At 37.9% G+C, this 27,055-nt stretch overlaps 1 protein-coding gene across 1 annotated transcript in view; it reads right to left on the bottom strand.

Annotated features, from left to right (window-relative positions):
• The window catches only part of NBAS (NBAS subunit of NRZ tethering complex), a 336,306-nt gene that overhangs the window by 192,364 nt on the left and 116,887 nt on the right, over positions 1 to 27,055 (bottom strand). Inside the window, exons 22-25 of the mRNA XM_052647567.1 lie at positions 13,799 to 13,882; positions 8,574 to 8,727; positions 1,023 to 1,208; positions 252 to 425 (exon numbers count right to left, since the gene is read on the bottom strand). Coding sequence (XP_052503527.1) covers positions 252 to 425; positions 1,023 to 1,208; positions 8,574 to 8,727; positions 13,799 to 13,882 — 598 coding nt within the window. The remainder of the gene's footprint in view (positions 1 to 251; positions 426 to 1,022; positions 1,209 to 8,573; positions 8,728 to 13,798; positions 13,883 to 27,055) is intronic.

Here is a 27,055-nt window from a genome sequence, read left to right as displayed (position 1 = left end):
GGAATGCCTTTTCCACAATATGGTAGAAAGTCAATACACGTCGACTATATCAATCAAGATAAACATCATTTGATGAACTTTCAAAATATTTTTGGACTCAATTTACAAAACATTTTTAAAGAATAAAATGACAACCACTTCTTTTGGTTTGAAGAGAAATTCCTTGCAAGGCCGAGTATTACAAATTTGGTAAATAAAACCTAATTCTTAAGGGGAAAATGTACAGAGAATTTGAAGACGTTTCTACTTACATCAGGCTTGGAATGCTGAAATATCTTCAGGGGTAACTTTAAGTCCCCTTTTGCTAGAGTTACTAAATATTCCTTTAGCAGCTCATTAGCCACTCCAGGAGACTGCTTCTCACAGCGATGAAGAAAGGGAACCATCCACTGGTAGGCACTTGTCACATACTTGTCCTCAGAACACTGAAAATGCATTTCACCAAAACACACACATGTTAAGTTAAATATTAAAACCTGGTAATAACAGACAAGTCATAAAGATCAAAGATAACCAGACTCACAAACAATGAAAGCCAACACTTTCCCAAACAGACACTCCAGTTCATGCCTCATAAGGACGCAAGAGGCAGCAGGAGAATCACCTGCTGTCTGGGGCTGGCAGAGCCAACAGCAAGAGCATTGTAGCTCATCTCCTTAGTGCCATGAACACACTGGAGGGCCCTCACAGCCCAAGCCCAGCATAATGACAGATTTAGAAACAGGATTACTAGAATGACAGCTACTTTAAATATGCCTAGCTGGGCGGCGGGGGGGAAGGGGGACAGTCATTTATAGATAAGCATGAATGAAGGGCAAAGAAGGTACAAAAACAGCCAAAAAGGTTTCGGATGCCTTTAGGAATTTATTCATAAAATTTAATTTTTTTTTTTAAGTCAAGAAGCCTTCCTTTATTGACTAAGGTCTCTGGTTTGACGGCTACTACATCTTTGGCTTTGAGATACACATTCATCAAAGTACACAGGGAACACTTGAAAAAGAAGCTTTTAAAATCAAACCTACACTATTCATCAATAATCTTAGTTTTTCAATGTCTTTCATCTGCTGCAGTTCTTTCAAGGTTAGGGTTAAATCACACCCAGCTTCATAAACCAATGCTTCCAGAGTAACCAAATTATCACAGAGAACCAGCAAGCCAGGAATATTCCGCTCCATTCCAAGTCGAATAAGCGACAATGCACAGTCAACCTAAAAGGGAAAGGAGACAGTAAGTCTGAGTTTTATGTCTTTCTTTCACATATTTTCTAAAGTAAAAGCTCCAGTATAGAATCTAACTCTGACAGTTATTTTATATAAAATCACATTACCACTAATATTCTTATTTAGTACAAAAACATTAGACTTCTTTACAAAACATACTAGCACCAAACTGCTTCAACAGAATCAAATAATCTGCAAGAAATACTGAAAATAAAAATAAAAGACAATCATCTTCAATTCAGAGAGCATTAGTTTTCAGAGTTGTTTTACATGTATTTGCCTACTTAGTTCTCAAAACATTAACAGGCTTGGCGGGGCGGGGGGGCGGGGGGCGGGGGGTGGTGGTGGCAGGGCGGGGGGGGGCGGGCGGCGCGGAACCATAGATATTAACAAAAAGTGATAGTGGGCTTCCTCTGGTGCGTCAGTGGTACAGAGTCTGCCTACAGGAGATGCAAGTTTGATCCCTGGGTGGGGAAGACTCCCTGGAAAACGAAATGACAACCCACTCCAATATTCTTGCCAGGGAAATCCCATGTACAGAGGAGCCTGGCAGGCTACAATCCATAAGAGTCACAAGAGTCAGATACAACTTAGTGACTAAACCACCACCAATTCACAGATTAATGTGAAATTAATCTGTGATCTGTGTTCATTAGGCCATTCTACCCTCAAAAGAACGTTTTGCTTCCATATTCCTGTTCAGTACCTCTTCTTTCACAACGCCACCCATATAGATGACATTCAATAAATACTTGATGAATGACCAACTCTGGGAGACACTTTCTCTGTCTCTATACCACTCCAGCATTCTTGCCTGGAGAATCCCAGGAACGGCAGAGCCTGGTGAGCTGCCGTCTATGGGGTCACACAGAGTCGAACACGACTAAAACGACTTAGCAGTAGCAGCATACAACTATTTAGACCTTCTTAGAGCAAGACAAAGAACAATTGTCCTATAGATGCTCAACATACAGCAATTTCACTCCCATCACCTAATCAGATTTATAAAATGACATATTCTCGTTGACAGCAAAATCATCTAATGCTGCCTTAACCCATAGTGCCTTACACTGCTCCTTACTTACTCTTTTACTCCTAGGATAACGATTATTTACTGAGGACCTACTAGGAACTGAGTACCATTCTAAATGTTAGGAACATAAAACTGAGTAAGATGAGGTCTCTTCTTTCAAAGATATCTACATCTCATAGGGAAACACAATCTGGTAAATTAATAACTGAAGTGGAGTGAGGCTGTCTGGGATCTCAAAGAGGGCATGCAGCCCACCCTGAGAGTCATAAAGCCTCCCAGAGGAGAGACCACTTAAAATGAGTTTTAAAGAATCAGTGGATATTAGTTAGTGAAGAAAGAAGAAGGGCAGGAGATCAGCATGAAAGGGAGAGATGCATGAGTGTTGTGGAAGCACAATCCAGTTTCATAAACTGAAAAAAAAAGAAAAGGTATGAAGTAAAGGATGAAAAACAAGCCTAGAGTAGCTGGGAAGAGTCAGGTAAAAAAGAACATCATTTGTTAAGCTAAGGAGTTTGCAGTTCATCTTGAAATGCAAATCTGAAGGATTTTTGACCGAAGCATGTCATAAACAGGTCTATACTTTGGAAAGAATATTCAGTAAGTGTTTATTGAATTAATGACAAGTGAAATATGAATGAACTAGAAATGGACTGGACCGAAATAAGAAAACTAGTTAGGAGAACAGTGATTCTAGCATCAGAAGACTCTCCACTAGTGACAAAAATAGCCCCCAGGGGACAGCAATATTTAAGGGACAAGTCAAAGACCCTGAGCCACATGGAGGAGAGGATTGTGAATGGCTCATACAAAGACACAGAAGAGAGTGAAATGATATCACAGAAGCCTAAGGGGAAGACAACGCAGGGAAGAAGGGGCAGTGGTGTCAAAGGACAATGATGTTGAACAACAAATGAAGGGCATCTGCCATTAAAAGGCTAACAGGGGGCCTTACTGATGGTATTTCCATGGAGTGGCAGGAGCAGCCAACACCAGGGAAATGAGGAGCAAACACTGAGAAAGTGATTACCAGGAGCAGAGCGGCTGTGTCTGAGTCGAGCTGTGATGGAAAGAAGACAGCTAAAACAGAAGCCAGGAAGAATATATACATACAAAATAGTAATGACTTGAACTTTATGTTTAAAAAAGGTCAGGGGGAGAAGGTGGGTAATAGACCAGAGGTTGAAGATAAGAGGACAGAGAGAGAAAGTGAATGCTGGTACAATCCTGAGCAGCGAGTGGGGAGTGTAGAACCTAGAGGTCAGGGGAGGAAAGAAGTTCCAGAGAATGAAAGAAGAGGGACCTCTTCCTCTGAGAAAGCTGGAAAGAGTAGGGCAAATGCAAATAATTTCTCAACTTTCTCCATGAAATACAAAGCACAGTCATTGCTGAAAATAATGAGGGATGCAGTGGTGAGAGAAAAGAGCAAAAAAGGGGGAGAGGAAACAGTCACAGTACAGAGAAAAAACTCCAAGCAGTATTACAGATCCACCCAAAGCCCTTCTAAGACTCAGGAGTTGACAGATATGGAAGTTAAAAAATGAGAAGAAGAAGAAGAAGAACTGCATGTTCAACTGAAAAGAGTGGTGCAAATAAACATAAGGGGGAAAACTACCGATAGAGAAGGCATAAGGCAAAAGAGAAGGGATCTGGCAATACCCCAACAAAAGCACATTTAATGTGAGAAAGGCCACATCTACCTATATATCAATTAAAAAAAAAATACTCAGAAAATCTCAGAAAGTGTGAAGAAACCTGATGCACACAATGCAACTTTGTTCAAGCACAACTTTGACATGCTTGAACGTGCAGCACATCAGCAACCTGAAACTAACCCGTTCTGTGATCCAGATCTGGGTTTCTAATATTAACTCTGAATTGGTTGCTTTCTAAAATATTTACCAAAGTAAAAATGTTTGAAAATCAAATTATTGACACCTTAAAGCAGGATCTACCACAACTTACATAATTATACCACAAGGCCTTACTAGATAAATGTCACCACTAAATGTAGACATTTTCGTAAACCAACAAACAAGTTTTCAAAAGCCAAATAGGCACAAAGGAAGAAGTAGTCCTATATCAATTAAATCTCTAAAAATGAAAAAGATAAAACTGTGTCAGACACCACTTCAATTACAGCACAAACCACATGAAACATCGATACATAAAACAAAGCTAAAGAACAGTATCTCAATTATGAGCATTTCTAAATAACTAAAAGGATGAAAGAAAACTACACAGCCAACTAAATAAAGCATCACCAAATCACTTTCTTCTCTTTATAATTATTCTTAATCACTAAAACAGAAATCAAGAGGTCTAGAAATTATAATTAGACTTCAAAATTTTTTTTTTCCGCTTCTGTTTTTAATAGACTTCATGGTTTAGAGCAGTTGTAAGTTGACAGCAAAAATGAGCAGAAGTACAGAGACAGCCCACATTAACCCTGCCCTCACACATACACAGCCTCCTGCATTGATATTCCCCACCATGGAAGCGTGTTACAGTCAATGAACGTATACTCATACACTATTATCACTCAGCGTTCACCGTTTACATGAGGGTTCACCCTGGGTGTTTCCTTTCTGTGGATTCGGACAAATGTATGCCAGATACCCATCATTATGGTAACGTAGAGAGTATTTTCACTGCCTTGAAAATCCTCTGTGTTTTGTCTATTCATCCCTCCACCACCAATCTCTGGCAAGCAGTGAACTTTTTACTGCCTCCATCATTTTGCCTTTTCCAGAATGTCACACAACCAGTATCAAATAGTATGCAGTCTTTTCAGACTGGCTTCTTTAACTCAGAATATGCATTTTAGGTTTCTCCACTGCTTTTCATGACTTGATTGCTCACCTCTCTTTTAGAGCTGAGTAATAGTTCACTGTGTGGATGTACCACTGTATTTATCTACCTGCCCACTAAAACATCTTGGTTCATCAATTGTAACATATCACTCAAAAGAAAGATGTTAATAACAGAGATAACTAGTGAATGGGTGGGGGGGATGAGGGGAGTTAATGGCAACTCTCTACTTTCTATTCAATTTTTCTATAAACCAAAAATGTCTCTAAAAAATAAATTATTAATAAAACAACCAAATAAAGAAGATAAGTATAAAAAATAATTTATTTTGCATTCCAGTATAGGTCTTTTCCTTTGTTAGTGCTATTTTTAAAACCCCTGAATAAATATTTTGCAACACTAATTTCAGTCATTAAACACTAAAATTGGTATTGGCAGAAAAACAGATATACAAATCAATAAAACAGAATTGAGAGTCTAGAAATAAACCCACATATACATGGGCAATTAATTTATGGCAAAGAAGCAAAGAACATACAATGGAGAGAGGACAGTCTCTTTAATAAACGGTGTTGGGAAAACTGGTCAACCACATGCAAAATAATGAAAGTAAGACTATTATTTCATACCATACAAAAAAATCAACTCAAATGGATTAAAGACTTGAATGCAAGACCTGAAACTCTAAGACCTTTAGAAGAAAACAGAGGCAGAACATTCTTTGATATCAGTCTAGCAAAATCTTTCTAGATCTATCCTCAGGCAAGGGAAACAAGAGAAAAAACAAATAAGTGGAACTATAACAAAATTAAAGATCTCTGCAAGCAAAGGGAACCATCAACAAAATGGAGAGACAACCTACCAAATGGGAGAAGGTATTTGCAAATCATTTATCTGATAAAGGATTAATATCCAGAATATATAAAGAACTCATACAAATCACCACAAAAAACAAAAACATGATTAAAAAACAGGCATAGGAGCTGAACAGACACTTTCCAAAGAAGACATAGATGCTCAACAGGCATGTGAAAAGATGTTGAAAATCATTAAAATTAGGCAAAAGCAAATCAAAACCACAGTGAGATACCACCTCATGCTCAAAACAATGGCCACTTTCAAAAAGGCAAGAAATAAGTGTTACATCTAGAAGTTCAGCTAAAAACCACAAAGCACTCCAACAAAACTGGTTCAAACAAGATCCCTTTTCTCCTAAGCCAGAGACAATAGTCAACCATAGGTATTTATAAATTCCCATAAACCAAATGATGACTTTGTTCTTAAAAGGGATCTATCTACAAGGTATACAACCTACATTTGCCTATACAAACTACAAAAATTGCACCTCTTCAACTCACTTGATAACTTTCACCAATTATTACCAGGTTGAGTTTCTCCTGAATCAGCAAAGTAATAAGGCCTTTGCTTAACCTGACCCCTATGAACTGGTCATTTACAGATGCAGGATATTGGTCTAAGACTACAGTTTTTAACGGGAGCAGTACTGTCCACCAGGGGGTGTTCTGAAACTTAGGAGGCAGTTCTGCCTTTCCTAAGTATTAGTGGAACTTGTACCATTAAATGGGTGGAAGCCAGGAGGCCAGACGTCCCAAAGTGTGCAGGAAAGTCCTATACAACCACCTCGTCCTAATTCCTGCCTACCTTCTCAAATATCCTGAAAAAAAAAAAAAAATTACCATGAGTTGATCACATTCCATTCGTGATGTTTAATTCAGCAATACCCCTCAATCTATCAGCAAATGTCAGCTGTCTTGTTCAAAGTGATTTCTCACAGACTTTAGTCGCTTTTTTTAGTGTACTCATGATGAAGCATTTATAGATTTTATTTATCACAGTTAAGTCACTGTGTTAATTTTTTGGAGACTGTTTATGTAAATGAGATATGTCCATGATTCTCACATCAGGATAACAAGGAAGTATTACAAAATAGTGGCTACAGAAAAAAATACTATGGATCTGAGAATTGAGAACTACTTTAGATTAATTTATCTTGCTTTCAGTCATTAAGATGTGTGCAACTGTCCACATTTATACGGACTTCACAAGAAAGACTGCGCAGAGACCTGGATTCCATCTGGTTCTTTTCATTCTGGTATCTAGAATTCTAAACATTTTCAAATGTCCTCAGTCATCTTCAAAAACCTGAAAAAGTCAATCATATATATTCTTGGCCACCCTCGAAAAAGCTGGATCTATAATAATCCCATCAGCTCCAGAAAACAATTCATCCTCAATTCTATGAATAATAAAAACACGAATTAGACTAAGCAGAAATTCAAGAAGGCTATCAAATGGAGACACAGGGCCATGCCAGATACACTGACTAGAAGTTTAAATGAAAGGGTTTCTTCCTTCCTACAGTGCCACTGCTCTTCAGACCTTCTGGAATGGTCCTTCAAATGAAAACCTGATCTTAGGACAGGAAGTCCAAAGCCAAGACTACATGTAGAATGAAAAAGACACCCACTGGCCAGACCCTGGATGAGATCTCAAGGGGCATCCTGCCATTCTTTACTCCGAACTGTCAACTTCTATCCACCAGGATGAAGACAACTTTTGCTTCCATTTGCAGAGAATTCAATTAGCGGAATTTTTAATGGTCTCTCCTGGATGATTTTCTTTGTTATCACTGACTCTAGTAAGATCTAAGCCCCTAAAAAAACCAAGGTACTGGAAAGGTAGGCAGCAAGCAGATCCAGAGTGACCAGGTCTATTAGTGGAAGAGATTCTCTTTTAGATCTCCTAAGCTTCGGTACTTCCCTAGTGGCTCAGTAGTTAAAGAATCCGCCAGCAATGCGGGAGACCTGGGTTTGATCCCTGCGCCAGGAAGATTCCTCTGGAGAAGGGAATGGCTACCCACTCCAGTATTCTGGCCTGGAGAATTCCGTGGACAGAGTAGCTTGGTAGACCACAGTCCACAGGGTCACGACAAGTCAGACACGACTGAACAACCTTCACAAACTCACAAGCTTCGGTACAACCCTCATCTCTCTCTTCTACACCCCTCTCTGATGAAGCTGGGACACATCCCATCTCAGCTGGGAAACAGAGAAATTATGTCTTGGATTTCAGAGAAGCATTAGAAACAAAAGTTCAAACAGGGTTCCTGAAAAGCAAAGTCATCATCAACTACATTTCTGCAACATGACAGGGGACTGATCAAGCATTTCAATGTTGATAAAAAATCTTTTAAATTAAAATGCTATGAAGTCTATTAAGCTTACATGGAAAATCTGTAACAGTGCGTACATACTGTACAGCTTATACTTTATAAAGAAAGATTTTTTAACAACTTTTCTTGTATGTGTTTGCTCTTTAGGAATCAAAAACAAAAAAACACACAAAAGCTTCTGAGGCAAAGAATAAAGGAAGAGACACTGAGAAATACCCATTACACCCCTTGCAAACTGTGCACATGATCTCTGGCTCTGCTATCTGCAGCCAGGACACACACTGAATGCGGAGCATCTGACACAGCACTGCGGCCTCACCTGCCGGGCGTAATGTTCTATTTCCTCCGCTCTGCTCCGGTACCAGTCCATCACCTCCTCCACTGCCAGCCGGGAGCTCCGGTACTTCAGCAGCTCGGGCTGTGCGGTGTATAGGAACTCACTTTCATCCGGAAGACTCGGCTCAACCACCATTCTGCAGAGCACAGAAAGAACAATTAATAACTAGCTGAAATGCTGGGGGAAATAAGCTTATGAGAGAGAAAAAGAGGGAGACAGAGACAGGGAGAGAGCAGTTACTAAGACTGGCAGGATGTATGTATGTACGTATGTATGGACACACTTGTGGGAGGGTGTGTTTGTGCGAGTTTTCCTATATGCATGGGCACACAAGATAAATGGGAAATTTGCGGGACACTTTAGTTTCCTATTCAGTTCAGTTCAGTTCAGTCACTCAGTCATGTCCAACTCTTTGTGACCCCATGAATTGCAGCACGCCAGGCCTCCCTGTCCATCACCAACTCCCGGAGTTCACTCAAACTCATGTCCATCGAGTCAGTGATGCCATGCAGCCATCTCATCCTCTGTTGTCCCCTTCTCCTCCTGCCCCCAATCCCTCCCAGCATCAGAGTCTTTTCCAATGAGTCAACTCTTCGCATGAGACGGCCAGAGTACTGGAGCTTCAGCTTTAGCATCATTCCTTCTAAAGAACACCCAGAACCGATCTCCTTTAGAATGGACTGGTTGGATCTCCTTGCAGTCCAAGGGACTCTCAAGAGTCTTCTTCAACACCACAGTTCAAAAGCATTAATTCTTCAGTGCTCAGCTTTCTTCACAGTCTAACTCTCACATCCATACATGACCACAGGAAAAATCATAGCCTTGACTAGATGGACCTTTGTTGGCAAAGTAATGTCTCTGCTTTTCAATATGCTATCTAAGTTGGTCATAACTTTCCTTCCAAGGAGTGAGTGTCTTTTAATTTCATGGCTGCAGTCACCATCTGCAGTGATTTTGGAGCCCCCCAAAATAAAGTCTGACACTGTTTCCACTGCTTCCCCATCTATTTTCCATGAAATGATGGGACCAGAGGCCATGATCTTTGTTTTCTGAATGTTGAGCTTTAAGCCAACTTTTTCACCCTCCTCTTTCACTTTCATCAAGAGGCCTTTTAGTTCCTCTTCACTTTCTGCCATAAGGGTGGTGTCATCTCCTATTAGTTCTCCCAATTAAAAAAAAAACAATCAGAATAGACAGTAAATAAAAAATTATGCCCCAAATCAATCAAGTATTAAATAAAATCAGACTCACCCTGGGTAGCTTTAAAATGCACATGGCGGCGTACCTGCCACAGGCCAACTAAATTGCAATGACTGTGGTGGCCAGCCAGACCTCGTTTAGTAAAGACACCCAAAGGTGATTCTGAGCCAAATGTAAATTAAGAAGCCTTGCTTCCCAACTTCATAAAAATAAGAAGAAAGATGTCTTATTTATGTTGCTAATATAACTTTAGTAGTTATCAGCAACATAGTAAAGCACTGATATTTGCAAAATTAGGAACTACTCTATACTACCTGCCAACAGGTGGGGAAAAGAAACAACATTAAAGGAAGGTACACAGGGAAAACATCACAGGGATCATGAATTATGAGGCATTTTTACGAGGACGATGCTGGCCAATTCCCTTCAATGGTTAAGAACTAAAAAAAAAAAAATAACAACTTAAACTAAGATATTTCAGATATAAATAGGGGGAAAGACCATGTTCCATTAGGGATATTCATTCATCTAAAGTAAGTCTGGGGTGACTTGCCATTCCCTTCTCCAGGGGATCTTTCTGACCCAGGGATCAAATCCAGGTCTCCAGCACTGCAGGCAGATTCTTTACCACTGAGCCACCAGGGAAGTCCCTAAAGTAAGTCAGTAAATAACAAGTGGTATAATTATTACTAATATAAGGGAATGTGCTGTGGAGTCAGCACTGAAATGCAGTTCTATTACTGAAAGCTGTGAAATCTTGCAAAAATTAGTTAAAACTAGTCTAAGATTCATTTTATTCATATCAAGAATGGGGAATAATACCATGCAAGAATTTTCAAATTAATATAAATAAAATATGCAGAGACTATTGTCTGGCACAGAGCAGATGTTTAACTTTTATTTACTTAGGTATTTTTTCCATTGGAATTATTAGCTGTTCTAGTATCTGACCATACCCAAAGCTCACAAATATTTGGGTGTTTTATCCACATGCCTTAGACAACCTACTGCAGTTACTACTGGGTAGTCATTTAACTAGTTTCACAACTGTCGTTAACATCTGACCTGTGATTTCTCCTCATCTCTGACACATAAAAGTCACACCCAATCTCCTGAAATCTTCCCATTTCAGGGGGAAAACACCCACAAGCAACTTAAGAGTTCCTTTGATTTTTTTTTTTTTTCAGTCCTTAACTTACTGCCCTCTCAGCACTGTGAATTTGAACATTTTATCCTTCTAGAAACATGCTTGTCTTCCATTCCAGCATGCCATACCATTATGCCATACTGTCAAATCATGCATGTCCCATCTTTCTGGCTGCTCCTTTTCACAGTCATCTTTGCTAGACTCTCCTCCCAGAGCCGACTGTTAAATACTGCCTCTTCCAAATTCTCCAGCTCTCCTGTCTTCTCACCATATTCTCTCTAGGTCTCCTGGTAGACTCTGCAATATAAATTCACCACCATATTTTCACCCCTAATCCAGACTTCACTTGAAAGCACCAAAATTGTCCTTCTATTTGCTCTGAGGCATTTCAAATGCAACAAGGTCAAAACTGAATTCACGTTATCTCGAGGAAATAGTTATCTTTTTTAAAACAGCAAAACGATTTTATCATCCTCATGACTATTTGTATAGCCTGTCATCTGCCTTAAAATATTCTAGCCTCCTCTTGGTGCCAGAGTCACTTCTGTCCTGTACACTTCAACAATACAGGTCTTATTTTCAGTCCTTAAAGGGGCCCCCGCCTTGACCCTCCCAAATGTTCTTCCCTCTGTTAAAACACTCCCTTCCCTCATAAGCCAAACTCACTGTCCACTGAGCTAAATCTTATTCATCCTTCGAATCTCAGATTTCACATCACTTCCTGTGGAAAACCCTCCTTGACCTCCACCAAGTTTGGGTCTCCCAGTGGCCCTTGTACTTCACTTTCATAACACTCATCACATTAGTAATTTATTGCAGCAGCATCTTTCCTGCTAGATGATACACTTCATGCATACAGAAATGGCATGTTTTTCTTCCTTCAGTATTTTTGAATCGAGCAGAGGACAGAATTACAGCAGACCCTTGAGCGGCATGAGTTTGAACTGTGTGGGTCCACTTACATACAGGGTTTTTTTCCAACAGTAAATACCACAGTACTACGCCACCCATGGGTGGCTGAATCCATAGATGGGGAACCTCAGGTATGGAAGGAAGATGGATTATAAATCATAGGCAAACTTCTGACTTCACAGAGTGTCAGGCCCCACTAACCCCTTTGTTGTTCAACGGGCAGCTGTAAATGAAAAAGCCACAAGGTATCCCATAACCTCACTTGCAGATACAGAGAACTGCCAGAGGTAATCGCCAGAGGTGGAAGGTGCAAGGTGGGAGAAATGGTTAGGGGGTACGGGAGAGGCAATAAAATGGGTGAATTAAAAAAGAAATGTCCTAAAAATTTGTATCAGCTTCAAAAGCATCTTCTCTTCTGTCAGCCTTTTCCTAGCTTTTCATTTTTACAGTTTTAAGAGTCCCAGCACAGCAAGTTTAGCTTTCAATTTAGCTTACTGTTGTCTGAGACGAAATGCCCTTATTCCTTCTTACCTCCTTCCCAGAATCATAAAAAGGCACAGGCTAAGGAGAACTGGGAAGCATCATATGACTGAAACAGGGCTCTCCTCAAAAAGCACCATCTTAAAGTGAGGACCACACACCTTCCCTCCTACTGTACCCACTGGCATCAACCTCCCACATTTTTCAACTGATCTCCATCTTCAGTCTCTCATTACCCATGCCAACTGTGGATTTCCAGTTAAATATGGCTGATACATACCATGCATCAAGCTCCACTCTTTCCTGAAATTACACTGAAATGACGGTAAAAGATTAAAGGGGAGTAGGGGTCAAGTAAATGCTCAAAAAGGAAAGGAGCATATGCAGCAAAAGAAACGAAACCACTATCTTCCACTGAAGCAAGTCCACAGATAACGGCCAGGACTAAAAACATCAAAAAGTAGCTATACAATTCTGTTACTCAGAGACTGGAGTAAATAACAGCACAATCCTTTAAAAGAATTCAAAGTAGTTGCTTCAGGAGAGCAGGATACAAAAAAAGGGAAACAAAGGAGTATGGTTTTTGTTTTTTTAACAAGATTTGCAGAAAATCTTAAACTTTTAATCTATTTGCAACTACACCGAACTTTAATAAAAAATTTTTAAAAAGTTAAAAGCACATAACAGCAAAAACACAGGGCATCTGATTGCTATTATAATCAAACTCATCAGAGTGAAAAAGGTTAACTAGGAGTTAAGATATGCTATGCACTCAGATATCAACACTGAAAGATACAAAATGAAGGAGGACTGCCAACATTAGTGCCAACATGAAGAAAGTCCCAAATTCACTTGCAATGATCACACTACTGCTTAGGGCATTTATTTATCGTTTATCAGACGGTTCATACACATAGCTTTTAAAAAAAAATGTAAAAATATAAGATGAATCATATCAAATGTAAAAATGAGCAATGAGCATTTACCTGACTTTGAGAAGTAAGGCAATAAAGGGATTCAAATGCCCCTTGTACAGGCTTTCAGCCCCACACCTCATCACCCACCCGCTTAGGCAGAACCTGATGCCTCAATGTTCTAAGGCTTTCCGCAGTAAAGTCTTATAAAAGTGAAAATTAAAACTGAATCAAGAACAAAACTGCACACATACCACAATAACAGCTATGAAAAACATACCTGTATATGTCAAAGACTGAAAAGAAATCCCTCAGAATGAGAAGAGTTGTTACATAAGGACCACTTGTAGAATAACTCCTTGGTAGCCATTCAATATTTTTTGATTAAATTTTTTAACATACCTTGAGTAAAGTCAAGCTGTTAACGTCCCTAAAACTCTCAAGCAGGGACCACCATCAAATAAACTACCACCCACCACAAACCACCTGCACTGGGCCTTCTATTCATCCATCCTACAAGGATATGAAGAGCTCTTCCACTGGCTCATTCTTACCTGCACTCCAGCTCCTCACACCAGTCTTCATCTCGGTGCTTATGTTCGTGCCAAGGGACGATCACCAAGGAATCACCGTCATAACTTAAAATTTCAAAAAAAAGCACATACATTTAAAAGACACATTACCTCAATGACTGGAAACACAAGGAACATAATACAAAAGTAATCCTATAACCTTAAACCTCCAAGATTTCTTTTTATGGTATCTTAAGTAGTATATGATACATATCATATACAATAGGCAAATAAAAAATACAAAACTGCTGATTTCTCTTTGATAGTAAAATGGTTCAAAAAGAAAAGGAAAATTCAAAACAAAAAAAAAAAAACAAGAAAAAACTAAAGGTGGTATGGCTGTGCGTTCACTCAAACATTCTAAAATTTTATCAAAACTCCATATTTTATGTTTTTAATGCTAACATAAATGGTCCCCTGCTCTCAAAAAGTGTACAACCTGACTTTCTGTGATCACAGAACTGTTCTCTAACTGGGTTATCCAATACAGTAACTGCTAAGCTACATATATTCATATCGATCACTTGAAATGTGACACTGATACCAAGAAACTTTTAATACTATTTAATTTTAATTAATTTTATTTAAAATTTAAATAGCTACATATTGGACAGCCTAACAGCCAGAAGTGAAGTGAAAGTCGCTCAGTCATGTCTGACCCTTTGCAACCCTGAGGACTATACAGTCCATGAAATTCTCCAGGCCAGAATACTGAGTGAGTAGCCTTTCCCTTCTCCAGGGGATCTTCCCAACCCAGGGACTGAACCCAGGTCTCCCCCATTGCAGGCAGATTCTTTACCAGCTGAGCTACCAGGGACCAGGCTAAGAGGGCACAGCTAATAATCAGAGTGAAGAAATAATTCTGCACGTTAAAAATATCACCAATAAATGACAGAAGGAAAATGTAAGAGGCAAAGACAAGTCCTGATTGCATGGCATTAAGAATAAATTAAAAAGGAGGAATGAAGTGATGATGGTAAAGTAAGACAGCAGAGCAAAGTGCTATGAAGGAACAGACAAGGAAAGCATGAGCCTACCCGTCTTTTAACCACCTGTACAGTACTTGGCACATGACTTTCTAAAGTGAAACACTTCAAACCACTAAAGTAACTTATAGCTCTAATATTCCGTAAATCTATGAAAACAACACAAACATCCTGAACTAAGAATGAAGACAAAAATTCTAAAAGACAAATTTCAATCACCTTGCTTTTATAGTTCAATAAAATATCTTATCTCATATTTAAGTATCAATGGTAGTACTTTCCTAAAATTTATCATAGCCTCAGAGAAAGGACTGCACTTTTGTATAGTATGAGATTATGTTTTGTAGTTTCTTATCTTCCTAAGCTATGGAACAGGTCTTACACAAAAAATACTTCCCTAAGCATTTGGGGAAGAGGTAGGTAGATAAGTCTTTATGTAGATAGGAGCAGAAGACTGCTGGGGGGTTGCAAGGAACAGAGAAGCTGTGAAGACCTGGAAATCAGCAGGGTTGATTTATCTATCTATAGCATCATCTATGGGCTTCCCTGGTGGCTCAAATGGTAAAGAGTCTGCCTGCAGTGCAGGAGACCCAGGTTCAATCTCTGGGTTGGGAAGATCCCCTGGAGAAGGGATAGGCTACCCACTCTAGTATTCTGGCCTGGAGAATTCCATAAACTGTACATTCCATGGGTCACAAAGAGTCAGACAGGACTGTTGAAGTTATTATTATTGTTGCAAATTTTCTGAAGTCAAAGTTCCCTGTTAGATATACATAAGAAATTTATTATATTGTTTTTAAAAGAGCATTTTACCCACTTTTTAGCTGGCATGCAATGTCTTAGCAAACCAAAGATACATTTCTGAAGGCATGTGACTTCATGGTTTTAAATTTCAGAGTCGTATAGACGATTAATTACAATAGATTCCAAAATCACAGTATTTCATTTGCACCAAGTAAAAAACTATTTTATTTCCTTCCATATCAGTAGCTAATACTTTATCACAGACCACTGAACAGGTAGAAAAGAAAACATTTGGATACAACAATGATAATAATGCTCACTCTTCCAAGATAAGAATAAATTGCAGCAATGAATTGAGAAACAAGGAAAAAATTAATCCAGCAAACTATTACTGCCTTTTATAATTAAAGCAGACATGGTTACATAAGCTACACAAAATGTTTTCCAAAAGACTGGGAAAAATTTATCATAAGTTGAGATTTGCATTTTCTCTATAAAATACATATTACGTATAAGGATTACTACAAAAATGATCAGTAATGGTGTGGGGCTCTAAGCAACGTAACATTTATTAGGCAAATGTTTGGTAAAAAGACTGAAAAATTTGGTAAAAAGACTAGAAAATTGTAAAACTTTGTCAACCTTCAATAAACTGAAATGGGTAAGAAAACGTGCCTATTTTTATCAAAACACACAGTAAAGACAGGTTCTGCTCTGAGACTCACTCCAAAAAGCAGGCCTAAAGAACCTTAGGCTGATGAAGCATTTTTGCTCCATTTTCACGGCACAGCACAACTAAATGTTTCTACATGTTTCTAAATGTGATCACCACTGATATAATGGTAAGAATACTAACAATAATATATTAGCGATGGTCAGCAATAGCATAAACTTTAACATTTATTGATTTCTCACTATGGACCAGACATGATAAACTGCGTTTAATATGCAATACATAACTTGGTCCTACCTAGTGCAGAGGTATTATCCTCTTTATACTATAATGAGAAACCTGAGGCCCAAGTTTACTTGCCTCTCCTCATAAAATCAAGAAATGACAGAGCCACAGATTTAAACACAACCTGACAGAATCCAAAGCCTACCCCTGGCTAGTAGATGGCCACTAAGTTAGACACAGGCACCGGTCAGGCTGTGCACGAGCAGAGGGCAACACGAACCTTCTCTTATTCTAATTCAGACACCCCAATAGGACCTTCTGTATGCATATTTAAAGGACACATTTAAACTGAGATACAAAACCAATCTCATCACCAGTAGGATCAGGAAACTAACTCCTATCAAATAAGGCTTCATCTTAGGTTTGATCCTCAACAGTTACACAAAAACAGAAACCTTTCTGTGCTTTGATTTTCTTCTAGGATGCTTATACAAAGCAAATTATTTTTGGACAAATTTTACGAGTTTAAGATGCTTGCTATAAAAACACCATTAAGTTCTTTATCGTAAATCAAATGATAACATTTAAGAAAGACATAGGGTTTTTCCTCAGTCAGAATATACATTCCTTAAAGGCAGCATTTTTCCTTGTTTTGTCTATTGCCACAGCCTCAAGCCTAAAATGATGTCTGATATTTAGCAGACTATAAAATAATATGTCAAATGAATTAACTGACACCAGAAAGACTGTTTTCTAGAGTGATCTCATGAGCATCACAAAAATTCAAAATTGGAATAGAGCAATAAAAAAGATTACAGATACATCGAGGAGGTATATTTACATGGATTCGGTGATCTGAGAGTGAGAATAAGAATACTTTCTTGTTACAGATTATTATCCTCATGAAAGGGCAAAATCTATACTGGTGATTGTATACATCTACAATCTAGAGAATTTAACATGTCATGTTATACTTATGGGGGGAAAAAGATTTCAGAATATTTATTTCCCTAAACCTGACCATTCTTTACAATTCTAAATGACTGATCAGTTCTATCATTAGCATCTTTAAAATGCCCAACTTTTAGCTTATTCTTTCACAAAGTAAACGGAATGCTTAATAAAATCTAGAGGAAAACTTTTTATTAATTCTGTTTACAACAAAAATATTAGCCCTGTAAACTGATCACTAAGTGGATTAGGTGAAAAACACGGTTAAAAAAAAAAAAAAAAAAACCTAGAAAACACAGCTATTCCTTCCAGAAAGCTGTACAAAGCTTTGTTAGGTGCAAAACTGATTTGAATCTCAGTTCTATAAACACAAAACAATATTTACATACACTTTATTTCATCTTTTTCTTCTATTGTTTCCATTTTGCTAGGGAAGACTGTAAATTTAAATGCATCATTCCCACTTTAAAAAAAAATGAAGTACATGGTAAACTTAAATTCTGTTCAGTTCAGTAGCTCAGTCATGTCCTACTCTTTGCAATCCCATGGACTGCAGCACGCCAAGCCTCCCTGTCCATCACCAACTCCCGGAGTTCACCAAACTCATGTCCATTGAGTCGGTGATGCCATCCAACCATCTCATCCTCTGTCGTCCCCTTCTCTTCCTGTCTTCAGTCTTTACCAGCATCAGGGTCTTTTCAAATAAGTCATCTCTTCGCATCAGGTGGCCAAAGTATTGGAGCTTCAGCTTCAACATCAGTCCTTCAGCTTCAACATCAGTCCTTCCAATGAACACCCAGGACTGATCTCCTTTAGGATGGACTGGTTGGATCTCCTTGCAGTCCAGGGACTATCAAGAGTCTTCTCCAACACCACAGTTCAAAAGCATCAATTCTTCTACACTCAGCTTTCTTTATAGTCCAACTCTCATATCCATATATGACTACTGGAAAAACCATAGCCTTGACTACATGGACCTTTGTTGCCACTTAAATTACCTCTTTACAAAATAATGACTGCTTCTGCTTAATTTCAGTATTCTTTATATTAGAGCCCTGCTCATTGTTTTATTCCAAACAATAAACTTTGCTGGATCTAAAGGCAACATTTATCTGTCAGCAGGAAAGGAATGACTGTAACAAGTTCTATTATGTTCAACTATTCTCTCATCAAGTATTTCTCACACTAAATATAAATGTTTTATTTCAAAGAAATTTTATCATGAATAAACTTTCAAAAAGTTTTTTATTCACGTTCTATGCTTTAGAAACAAAAAGCTAAACAGACAGTGTATTGCGACTAATCGCCACCTTTCAGGCACTGATTTAAAGATGTTAAGTTATATTTATTCATTAGTAAGTGGCTTATGAAACAGAGACGAGGCTAATAAGATATCCTGAAACTTAACAGTATTCTCAGGTGAAAGCAATGTGTCAAAGATAAACAAGAGAAAAAAAAGAAAAAAACCCACCACACTAGAACTTGAATTCTCCTTCACCACTAAATTCCTGGGACCCAGATGCCTCATCTATTTAATAAATATTGTAGCATTCATTAATGCCCAAAACAAAGACGAGACTAGAGCCATGTTTTCTTGAATTCTAATCCAAAAGGTAGAACATGCTCTGAGAAGTCTAATCTCTGTTAGAACTGTGACACCACCCTGCAGCCATGTCATCTTGATCAAGTTACTCAATCTGCATGTGCTTCAAGATTCCTCATTAGTCAAATAGGGATAATAAGAATCTGAATTTGCAAAGGATCGAATTAGAACAAAGAAAGCCTTTTGAACAGTACTTCATATATAATAAGCACTCATCCGCCATAAAAAGCAGCAGTATTATCAACACCACCAAGAAGGTTTTTCATGGGTAGTGAAATACAGGATATATGTGACTTGTTGCCATTTCAGCATCTACCATATGATAAATAGTAACACCACATTAGTGATCATACAAATGATCATATTTACAAATGCCTAACAATGGCCATAAACTCTGCTGACATCACACTGGGTGGGCACCTGGCCAGTGCAATAAATAGTGACAAGAAAATCTGAGGAGCTGATTTAAAAGGTAGTAGTAAATGCCACAGGCTTCCTGGGGGCTTGGTGGTAAAGAATCCATCTGCCAAGCAGGAGACACAGGTTCAATCCCTGTGATAAAAGATCCACTGGAGAAGGGAATGGCAACCCACTCCAGTATTCTTGCCTGGAAAATCCCATGGACAGAGGAGCCTGGGGGGATACAGTCCACAGGGTCACAAAGAGTCAGACATGACTTAGCGACTAAACAACAAGTGCCAATCACTGTAACAAGTTCTATGATGTTCAACTATTCTCTCACCAAACTCCCAAAAGATTGCAATCGTTTGAAAATTAATATTTAACCATGAACTAAGGATGATTTTATTATTTCTAAGGAGAACTAGTCATTAAATAGCTAAAGTTTAATGGAAAGCCACAGACTCCAATGGAGAATCACTGAAGAAATTCCCAGAAAAGCTAATTATAAGTAACTGAGAAAGGATGATACTCAGATAGGTACTTAATTCCAACGAAACAAGGGGTGAAGGATGAGTAGAGACATTAACGATATGAAAATTCCCCTCTATACCACCAACACTCCCACCTGTCCCTTGAAAAAATGACTAATTTTGAAGAAAAGACAACTGAAGTTACTCAGAAAAAGGAAGACTACCTTTCTTTGCTACCCGGAAAGTCACTAGGGAAGAAAGGGCGATGACACTGAAAGATCGAAAGTCTAAGTCAAGTAAGAATTGACGAGGACCATTCTCATACTCAGAGGAGGCGATGGCACCCCATTCCAGTACTCTTGCCTGGAAAATCCCATGGACGGAGGAGCCTGGTAGGCTGCAGTCCATGGGGTCGCAAAGGGTCAGACACGACTGAGTGACTTCACTTCACTTCACTTTTGATTATCAAAAGGGAGGTGATAGGAGAGAAACCCAATCAATTCCATTCTGTGTTCTGCGTTACTTAGACCAACCAGAACCAGTAGTGAGAGTAAGTGTAAGGCCTTTATTTCACATTACTTCCAGATAGGAAGACAATAAAATGCACAACAAAGATAAAGTGTATGACATCTGGACTTAGCAACTACAAAACTAATGAAATAGACCAAAATATTCATGAAGTATATCAATATACATTATAAACCCTGATCCTATATCAGGTTGTGGTAGTAACAGAGATCGAACAAAAAATTAGGGAAAGACTTTTTTATCTGCTTTTTATCTCTATCACTAAATAAAACAGCACAAATTATGCTCATGCAGATCCTAAACCATAGCAAGACTGATTTCCTTGTCGCTGCCCTTCAAAATCTCGGCATATTCCTGCTTATAGACGTGCACTGAACGGACATTTCACACACTATCTATAAAGTTATCCAACCTTGTATGGCCTATAGCTGACACTTAAAAATGCTTACAGTTTGTAAGAACAACTATAAAATTATATATTATCATACACACACACATACAAAGTCAGCAGTCTTGAAAGACAGACAGCATCAGAACTCATAAAATCACACAACTAAAGCGCTACAGCTGGGACATGAACCCAGGCAAGTCTGGTTCCAGAGTCTCTGCTCTCAGACACTATGATGTCCTACCTATCTGAACCCCACCTCTTCTAGCTTAAATTCTGGCTTTTCTCAGATGTTTCTATGACCATTCCAGTCTAGGTTGCTTTCTTCCTGTTCTCGATTCTCACTACTAATAACTGAACAATTCCCCTGGCATTTATTATTTAAACTTATGATAATATACATAAGATGGTACATTTGTCTTATGTTTCCATGGAGTTCTTTAATTTCCTTAATACATATTCTCAGTTCAGTTGCTCAGTTGTGTACGAGTCTTTGCGACTCCATGAACCATAGCACGCCAGGCCTCCCTATCCATCACCAACTCCCGGAGCTCACCCAAACCCATGTCCACTGAGTCAGTGATGCCATCCGACCATCTCATCCTCTGTCGTCCCCTTCTCTTCCTCCCTTCAATCTTTCCCAGCATCAGGGTCTTTTCAAATGAGTCAGCTCTTCACATTAGGTGGCCAAAATATTGGAGTTTCAGTTTCAACATCAGTTCTTCCAATGAACACCCAGGACTGATCTCCTTTAGGATGGACTGGCTGGATCTCCTTGCAGTCCAAGGGACTCTCAAGAGTCTTCTCCAACACCACAATTCACAAGCATCAATTCTTCTACACTCAGCTTTCTTTATAGTCCAACTCTCACATCCATACATGACCACTGGAAAAACCATAGCCTTGACTAGACGGACCTTTGTTGCCAAAGTCATATCTCTGCTTTTTAATATGCTGTCTAGGTTGGTCATAACAAAATACATATTTTGTATCCCCACTAAAAGTAAATATTCCTTTCTTGTAAATACTCCTTTGCATCTACCATAACTCCCAGCAATATTACATGTATAGCAAGTATATATAATCATTTTAACTAAATTTATATAAATGCATTATTTCATCTAATCTTCAAATACACAATAAGTACTGTGATCATAAATTCGCAGAAAAGTAAACTCTATGAGCTTAATATTCATCACTGACCGAATGCATGAATTAATGATTCAATGATCATCAGAAACAGAGTCACTGAAACTCTCTTTAATTCTAAAAGCAGAGCTCTCAGAAACAAATACCAAAAAAAGTTTACTAGAAATATAAGATTTAGTCAAGATATAAATAAATAATTAATGAAAACTATAAAAGTCAATTGAAGAGGAAGGCTCCATAGCTAAGAGTGCATACCTAACTCTTTGAGCACTGACCTCACTGCTCCTATAATTATCTGTATACATGTCTTTCAGAGTAGGAGCACTTTCTACCCTCAGTCCCAAACTTACAGAGGGATCACAGCAAAATGATTCCATCAAGTAATTAGAAAACTTCTTTAAGAAAGGAAGCATTGTGTGATTCTAAATCTTGAAAAACTCTTCAAAGAAAGAAAAATATATATTTCAGAACCAAGCTGTAAAATGGAAGTAGGAAGAAAAAAATGTGGATATAAGTTATATAAAAATAATACAGCACTTTAACCTCATCTAAGTGGATAGAAAAGTAGTATGATTCATGGCATGCCTATTTATAATGTTCTCTTTAACTGTGTCAATCAACATACTATTCATTAAAAGAAAAGAAAAGAAAAACCTGAAACCTCCTCTGATGTTCCCAGACCCAGCAGCTTACCAGACTCTCCTCCATATTACTAAACCCTGCATGTACTTCTGTTCCCACTGCCAGTGCACTCAACTACAACTTTTTATTTATGTTCTGCTCCTTTACTAAACTGTAAGCTCCTTCAAAGCTTTGGTGATTTTCATATCCTTTGTTCAATGCCTGGCATGCACTTAAACCTCACTAAATATTTAATGGATGGATGGATGATAGACAGACTGATGGATGGATGGATAAATCTGAATAAATAAATGAAAAAACAAACCTACCCTAAAACCACAGGGGTACTTAAATCTCAAGATTAATAAGCTTTCCCTGTAGCTGAAGACTTTGGTAATGTACCTGAGGTTTATTCAAACATTTCTGTTTCTAAAATGGACCATACAACTCCCTATCTGATACCCATGCCATGAGCAACATCACAATACTGTACACTGCAGGTGCCTCTTGGCCTGAATGTAGGAGCATAAATAAGCACAAAGAGATGTGGACTGCCCTAAACTTTCCATAAACAAAGCATAAAAGACTGTTTGCTTTGAGATGCTGCTGTACAAGTCTATTTACAGCCATTTCATCATGAATCTTCTAAGTCGAGGCCAAATTACACTGCAGACTGACAATAATCATAACTGCAGAAGTGGTGTCAACTTAACAGGCTGTAACTGGGAAGACGATGGCATAGGTGTCTGCTGCGCAAGTTATTCTAACACATCGCTATTGCTGATGAGGTTCAAAGTTAAACTGCAGATGGCAGGAAGGCAAAGAAAGCAAAACCCTGGAGCATTTGAATGAAATGAATCATGCTTTATATAGATTCTTAAGTACATAATAAATACTCATTCACAAAAAGACAGGAAGTATAGAATGTGATCCGGGACCTGACCCTGGAATAAAAAGACTTCAAATTATCCACAAAGAAGAAAACAATATCAAATAAATACCCCTGTACCTGCATTGCTAGATCACATTCTATAATATTTAGATTTTAAAACCCCCACAGATGAATTTACTCCATTACAAATTCAGAAACCTATTTAGATCAACTGCACAGAGAAACTAACCTCAAAGTACACATGGTAAGGTACCTGGTGAAACACAGAAGTGTGACTGAATAAACCAACAGAATTTGGGAAGAAAAAGCATGTTCCAAAGAAACTGAGATAAGAACTCTACCAGCAAGATGAACAAACCTAAATCTCTGGCATCCAGTAAAAAAAATAGCAGGTATGCAAAAAAAGCAAGAAATTATGGCCTATAATCAGGAGAAAAACCAATTTCTAAGAAATATCAATAACATGGTAAGGGGTGAGAAAATTTAAAAAGACCCAAATCTAATTCCTAGGAATAAAAACTTCAGTAGCTAAGATGAAAAACACACTAATATCATTAATAAGAGACACTGAAAAAAAAAATTAGTAAACGTTTTTACTAAAAAAATTAGTAAACGTTTTTACTAAAAAAGAAAAAATAGTAAACAGGAACTATCCAAAGTAAAACATGGGAGAGAAAAAGACTGGAAAATAAAAATCAAAAACAAAAAACTGTGAGACAAATCAAGTGGCTAACCTAAGTGGAAGTGGAGTCCCAAAAAAGATGATGCATACTGGGGATGGGAGGAGGAAGAAGAGGAAAAATACTTGAAAAAATAACAGACCTGACTTTCCTAAGTTTAGTACAGTAGACCCAAGGAGATGTAGGCCTTGGAGATGTCATGGGTTTGGTTCTAGATCATGACGATAAAGTAGTATCACCAAAAAAAAAAAAAAAAACAAGCCACGTGAATGTCTTGGTTTCCCATAAACATAAAAGTTGGGACTTCCCAGGTAGCTAAACGGTAAAGAATCCACCTGCCAAGCAGGAGATGTAGGTTCGATCCCTGGGTCAGAAAGATACCCTGGAGAAGGAAATGGCAACCCACTCAAGTATCCTTACCTGGGAAATCTCATAGACAGAGGAGCCGAGCAGGCTCCAGTCCACGGGGTTGCAAAGAGTCTAACAGGACTGAGAGATTGAACAACAAACATAAATGTTAACACTATGGTGTAGTCTATCAACTTTGCAACAGAACTATCTAAAAAATAATGTACATACCTTAGGCTTAAAATACTTTCTGGCTAAAAAAAAAATGCTAACCATCATCAGAACCTTCAGCAAGTCATAATGTTTTTTAATAGTAACAAACATCACAGATCATATAACAAATATAATAATAAAGAGTGTGAAGTACTGCAGAAATTACCAAATTGTGAACACCAAAGTGAGCAAATTCTATTGGAAAAAATGGCACCAATAAACCTGCCTGATCCAGGGTTGCCCAGATCTTCAATTTGTAACAGACATAGTATCTGTGAAGCACAATAAAGCTAAGTGCAATAAAATGAGGTCTGCCTGTAAATAGTCTAAGCATGCCAATTAAAAAGCAGAGACTGACAGATAAAAGGGCAAAATTATATTCTGTCCATAACAAACATTTTTAATATAAAAATCCAAAATGTCATTGTTATAGTCAGCATTAGAAAAAATAAGAGAGGCACTTAATTCAAAGAACATCAGAAATCTGATCTCTGTTGAGAAGAAAAGTATGCTTTTCCAGAGTTTAGGTACAACAGTCCTCATAAACCACTGCACATGTTTAATAGACAAAACCAAGCTATCCTGTTAGAAGTCAGGGTGGTTCTCATGGGTAAGGTGAACAGGAGAGGGTAAAAGGAGACAGCATCGAGTGCTTTGTTAGGTCTGTTTTCTAATTGTGTTCATTTTATAACAATTTAAATTGCCCATTTATGATTTGTTCATTTATAATATAGTTGTTGATGTATATCAAAACTATAAAGTCAATAAAAAGTGAAATTTAAAACTTTGTTTGAAATAATCCTCAACTTTTTGATTAACAGTCCAAAATCTCAGGTACCCGAAACCAGGTAAGGGGTGCTATCCCAGATGAGAAACCAAAGCACTGGCATTATCAAAGAGGAATAGTCCCTATTACAGTTCTACATTTTGCTTATTCATCAGTCCTTTGCAAACCTACTTAATGCACTTGAAAATAAAATGTATCTATTATGACATTCGTTCTCATCAACCTGTACCAAAAACTGCTGTTGCTACTGCTACAGCCATATTTGCTATTAACACATCCATTGCTGTACACTGAATGCTGACTATTTGCCAGGAACTCTGCTAGCTAATACATCTCTTAGGCTACTGAACCATTACAATACCTGTACAATTTCCCCACTTCACCCCTGACAAAACTCAAGTTCAAAGAAGTTAAGGGACTTCCCAACAGTAACACAGCTAGGAAGTTCAGAACCAGGACAGACACCCATATTCTGACTAAAAGCCTTTGCTCCTTCCAGTGTATCATACCATCACTCCTCCACATCAAGTATGTGTCAATACCTTGCATGTGATCCCAACATTTATACAGATCATGGATTTTTTCCATAGCTATTACATACAGTTCCTAAACTTTAAAGATTAAACGCTGGAACATGCTGAGATCAAAACATATCTTAAAATAATGTATATGCTTTTGTCTATAAAATATCAATGTGACTCTTAAATTTATTTTTTATTTGAAGGATGACTGCTGCACAGAATTGTGTTGGTTTCTATTAAAATCAACATGAATCAACCATAGAAATACACATGTCCCATTCAATGTGAGTCTAACAGACTTTTACTTATTATAAATACAATACTTAAACAGGATGGCCTATATTAGAAATTAGAAAAAGTGCATCTCAGAGTTATTTATATGTTAATTAAATATACGTGATAAAGAGATTCATTGCTGTTACAGGCAAGTATTTACATATTAATGAAATCTTGACAAGAAAAGACATTGTGTGATCAAAAAGAATTACAGGGACTATTTCCCGAATGCTAATTTCACCACTCAGAAGATGTTATCTACTTAAAGGTCCCATGTTCTGAAATGATTGGTCAAGGTATTTAAAGTTTGAAGAAAATGAATAATGAAAGAAAGATCCCACTCAATGAAAAGACTATCATTTGGTATCTCTAAGTAATGCTGGATCTAGTAAGGAGAATGCAGTAGTTTTTTTAATAAAAACAAAAGTACCCTCTCAAAGATATTTTTAACTTCAAATAAAGTCAAACTTTACATCATGCTATATGCCTTAAATTATACAGTGCTATACGTCAATTATATCACAATAAAACTGGGGAAATCATATTTAAACTGTATTAGGCCACATTAAAAACACTTGACAATAGTTATATATACACTAAAGTAATAATGCATTTAACAATTATTTTTTAAAATAATGTCAGGACATATTTCTTCATCTGTTGCTGTTGTCCAGTCAATAAGTGCTATCCAACCCCATGGACTGCAGCATGCCAGGCCTCCCTGTCCTTCACTATTCCCTGGAGTTTGCTCAGATTCATATCCATTGAGTCAGTGATGATAT

This window comes from Budorcas taxicolor, chromosome 11, assembly GCF_023091745.1.
Source record: "Budorcas taxicolor isolate Tak-1 chromosome 11, Takin1.1, whole genome shotgun sequence".
Classification (NCBI taxonomy): domain Eukaryota; kingdom Metazoa; phylum Chordata; class Mammalia; order Artiodactyla; family Bovidae; genus Budorcas; species Budorcas taxicolor.
This window is presented reverse-complemented; position numbering and strand designations above follow the sequence as displayed.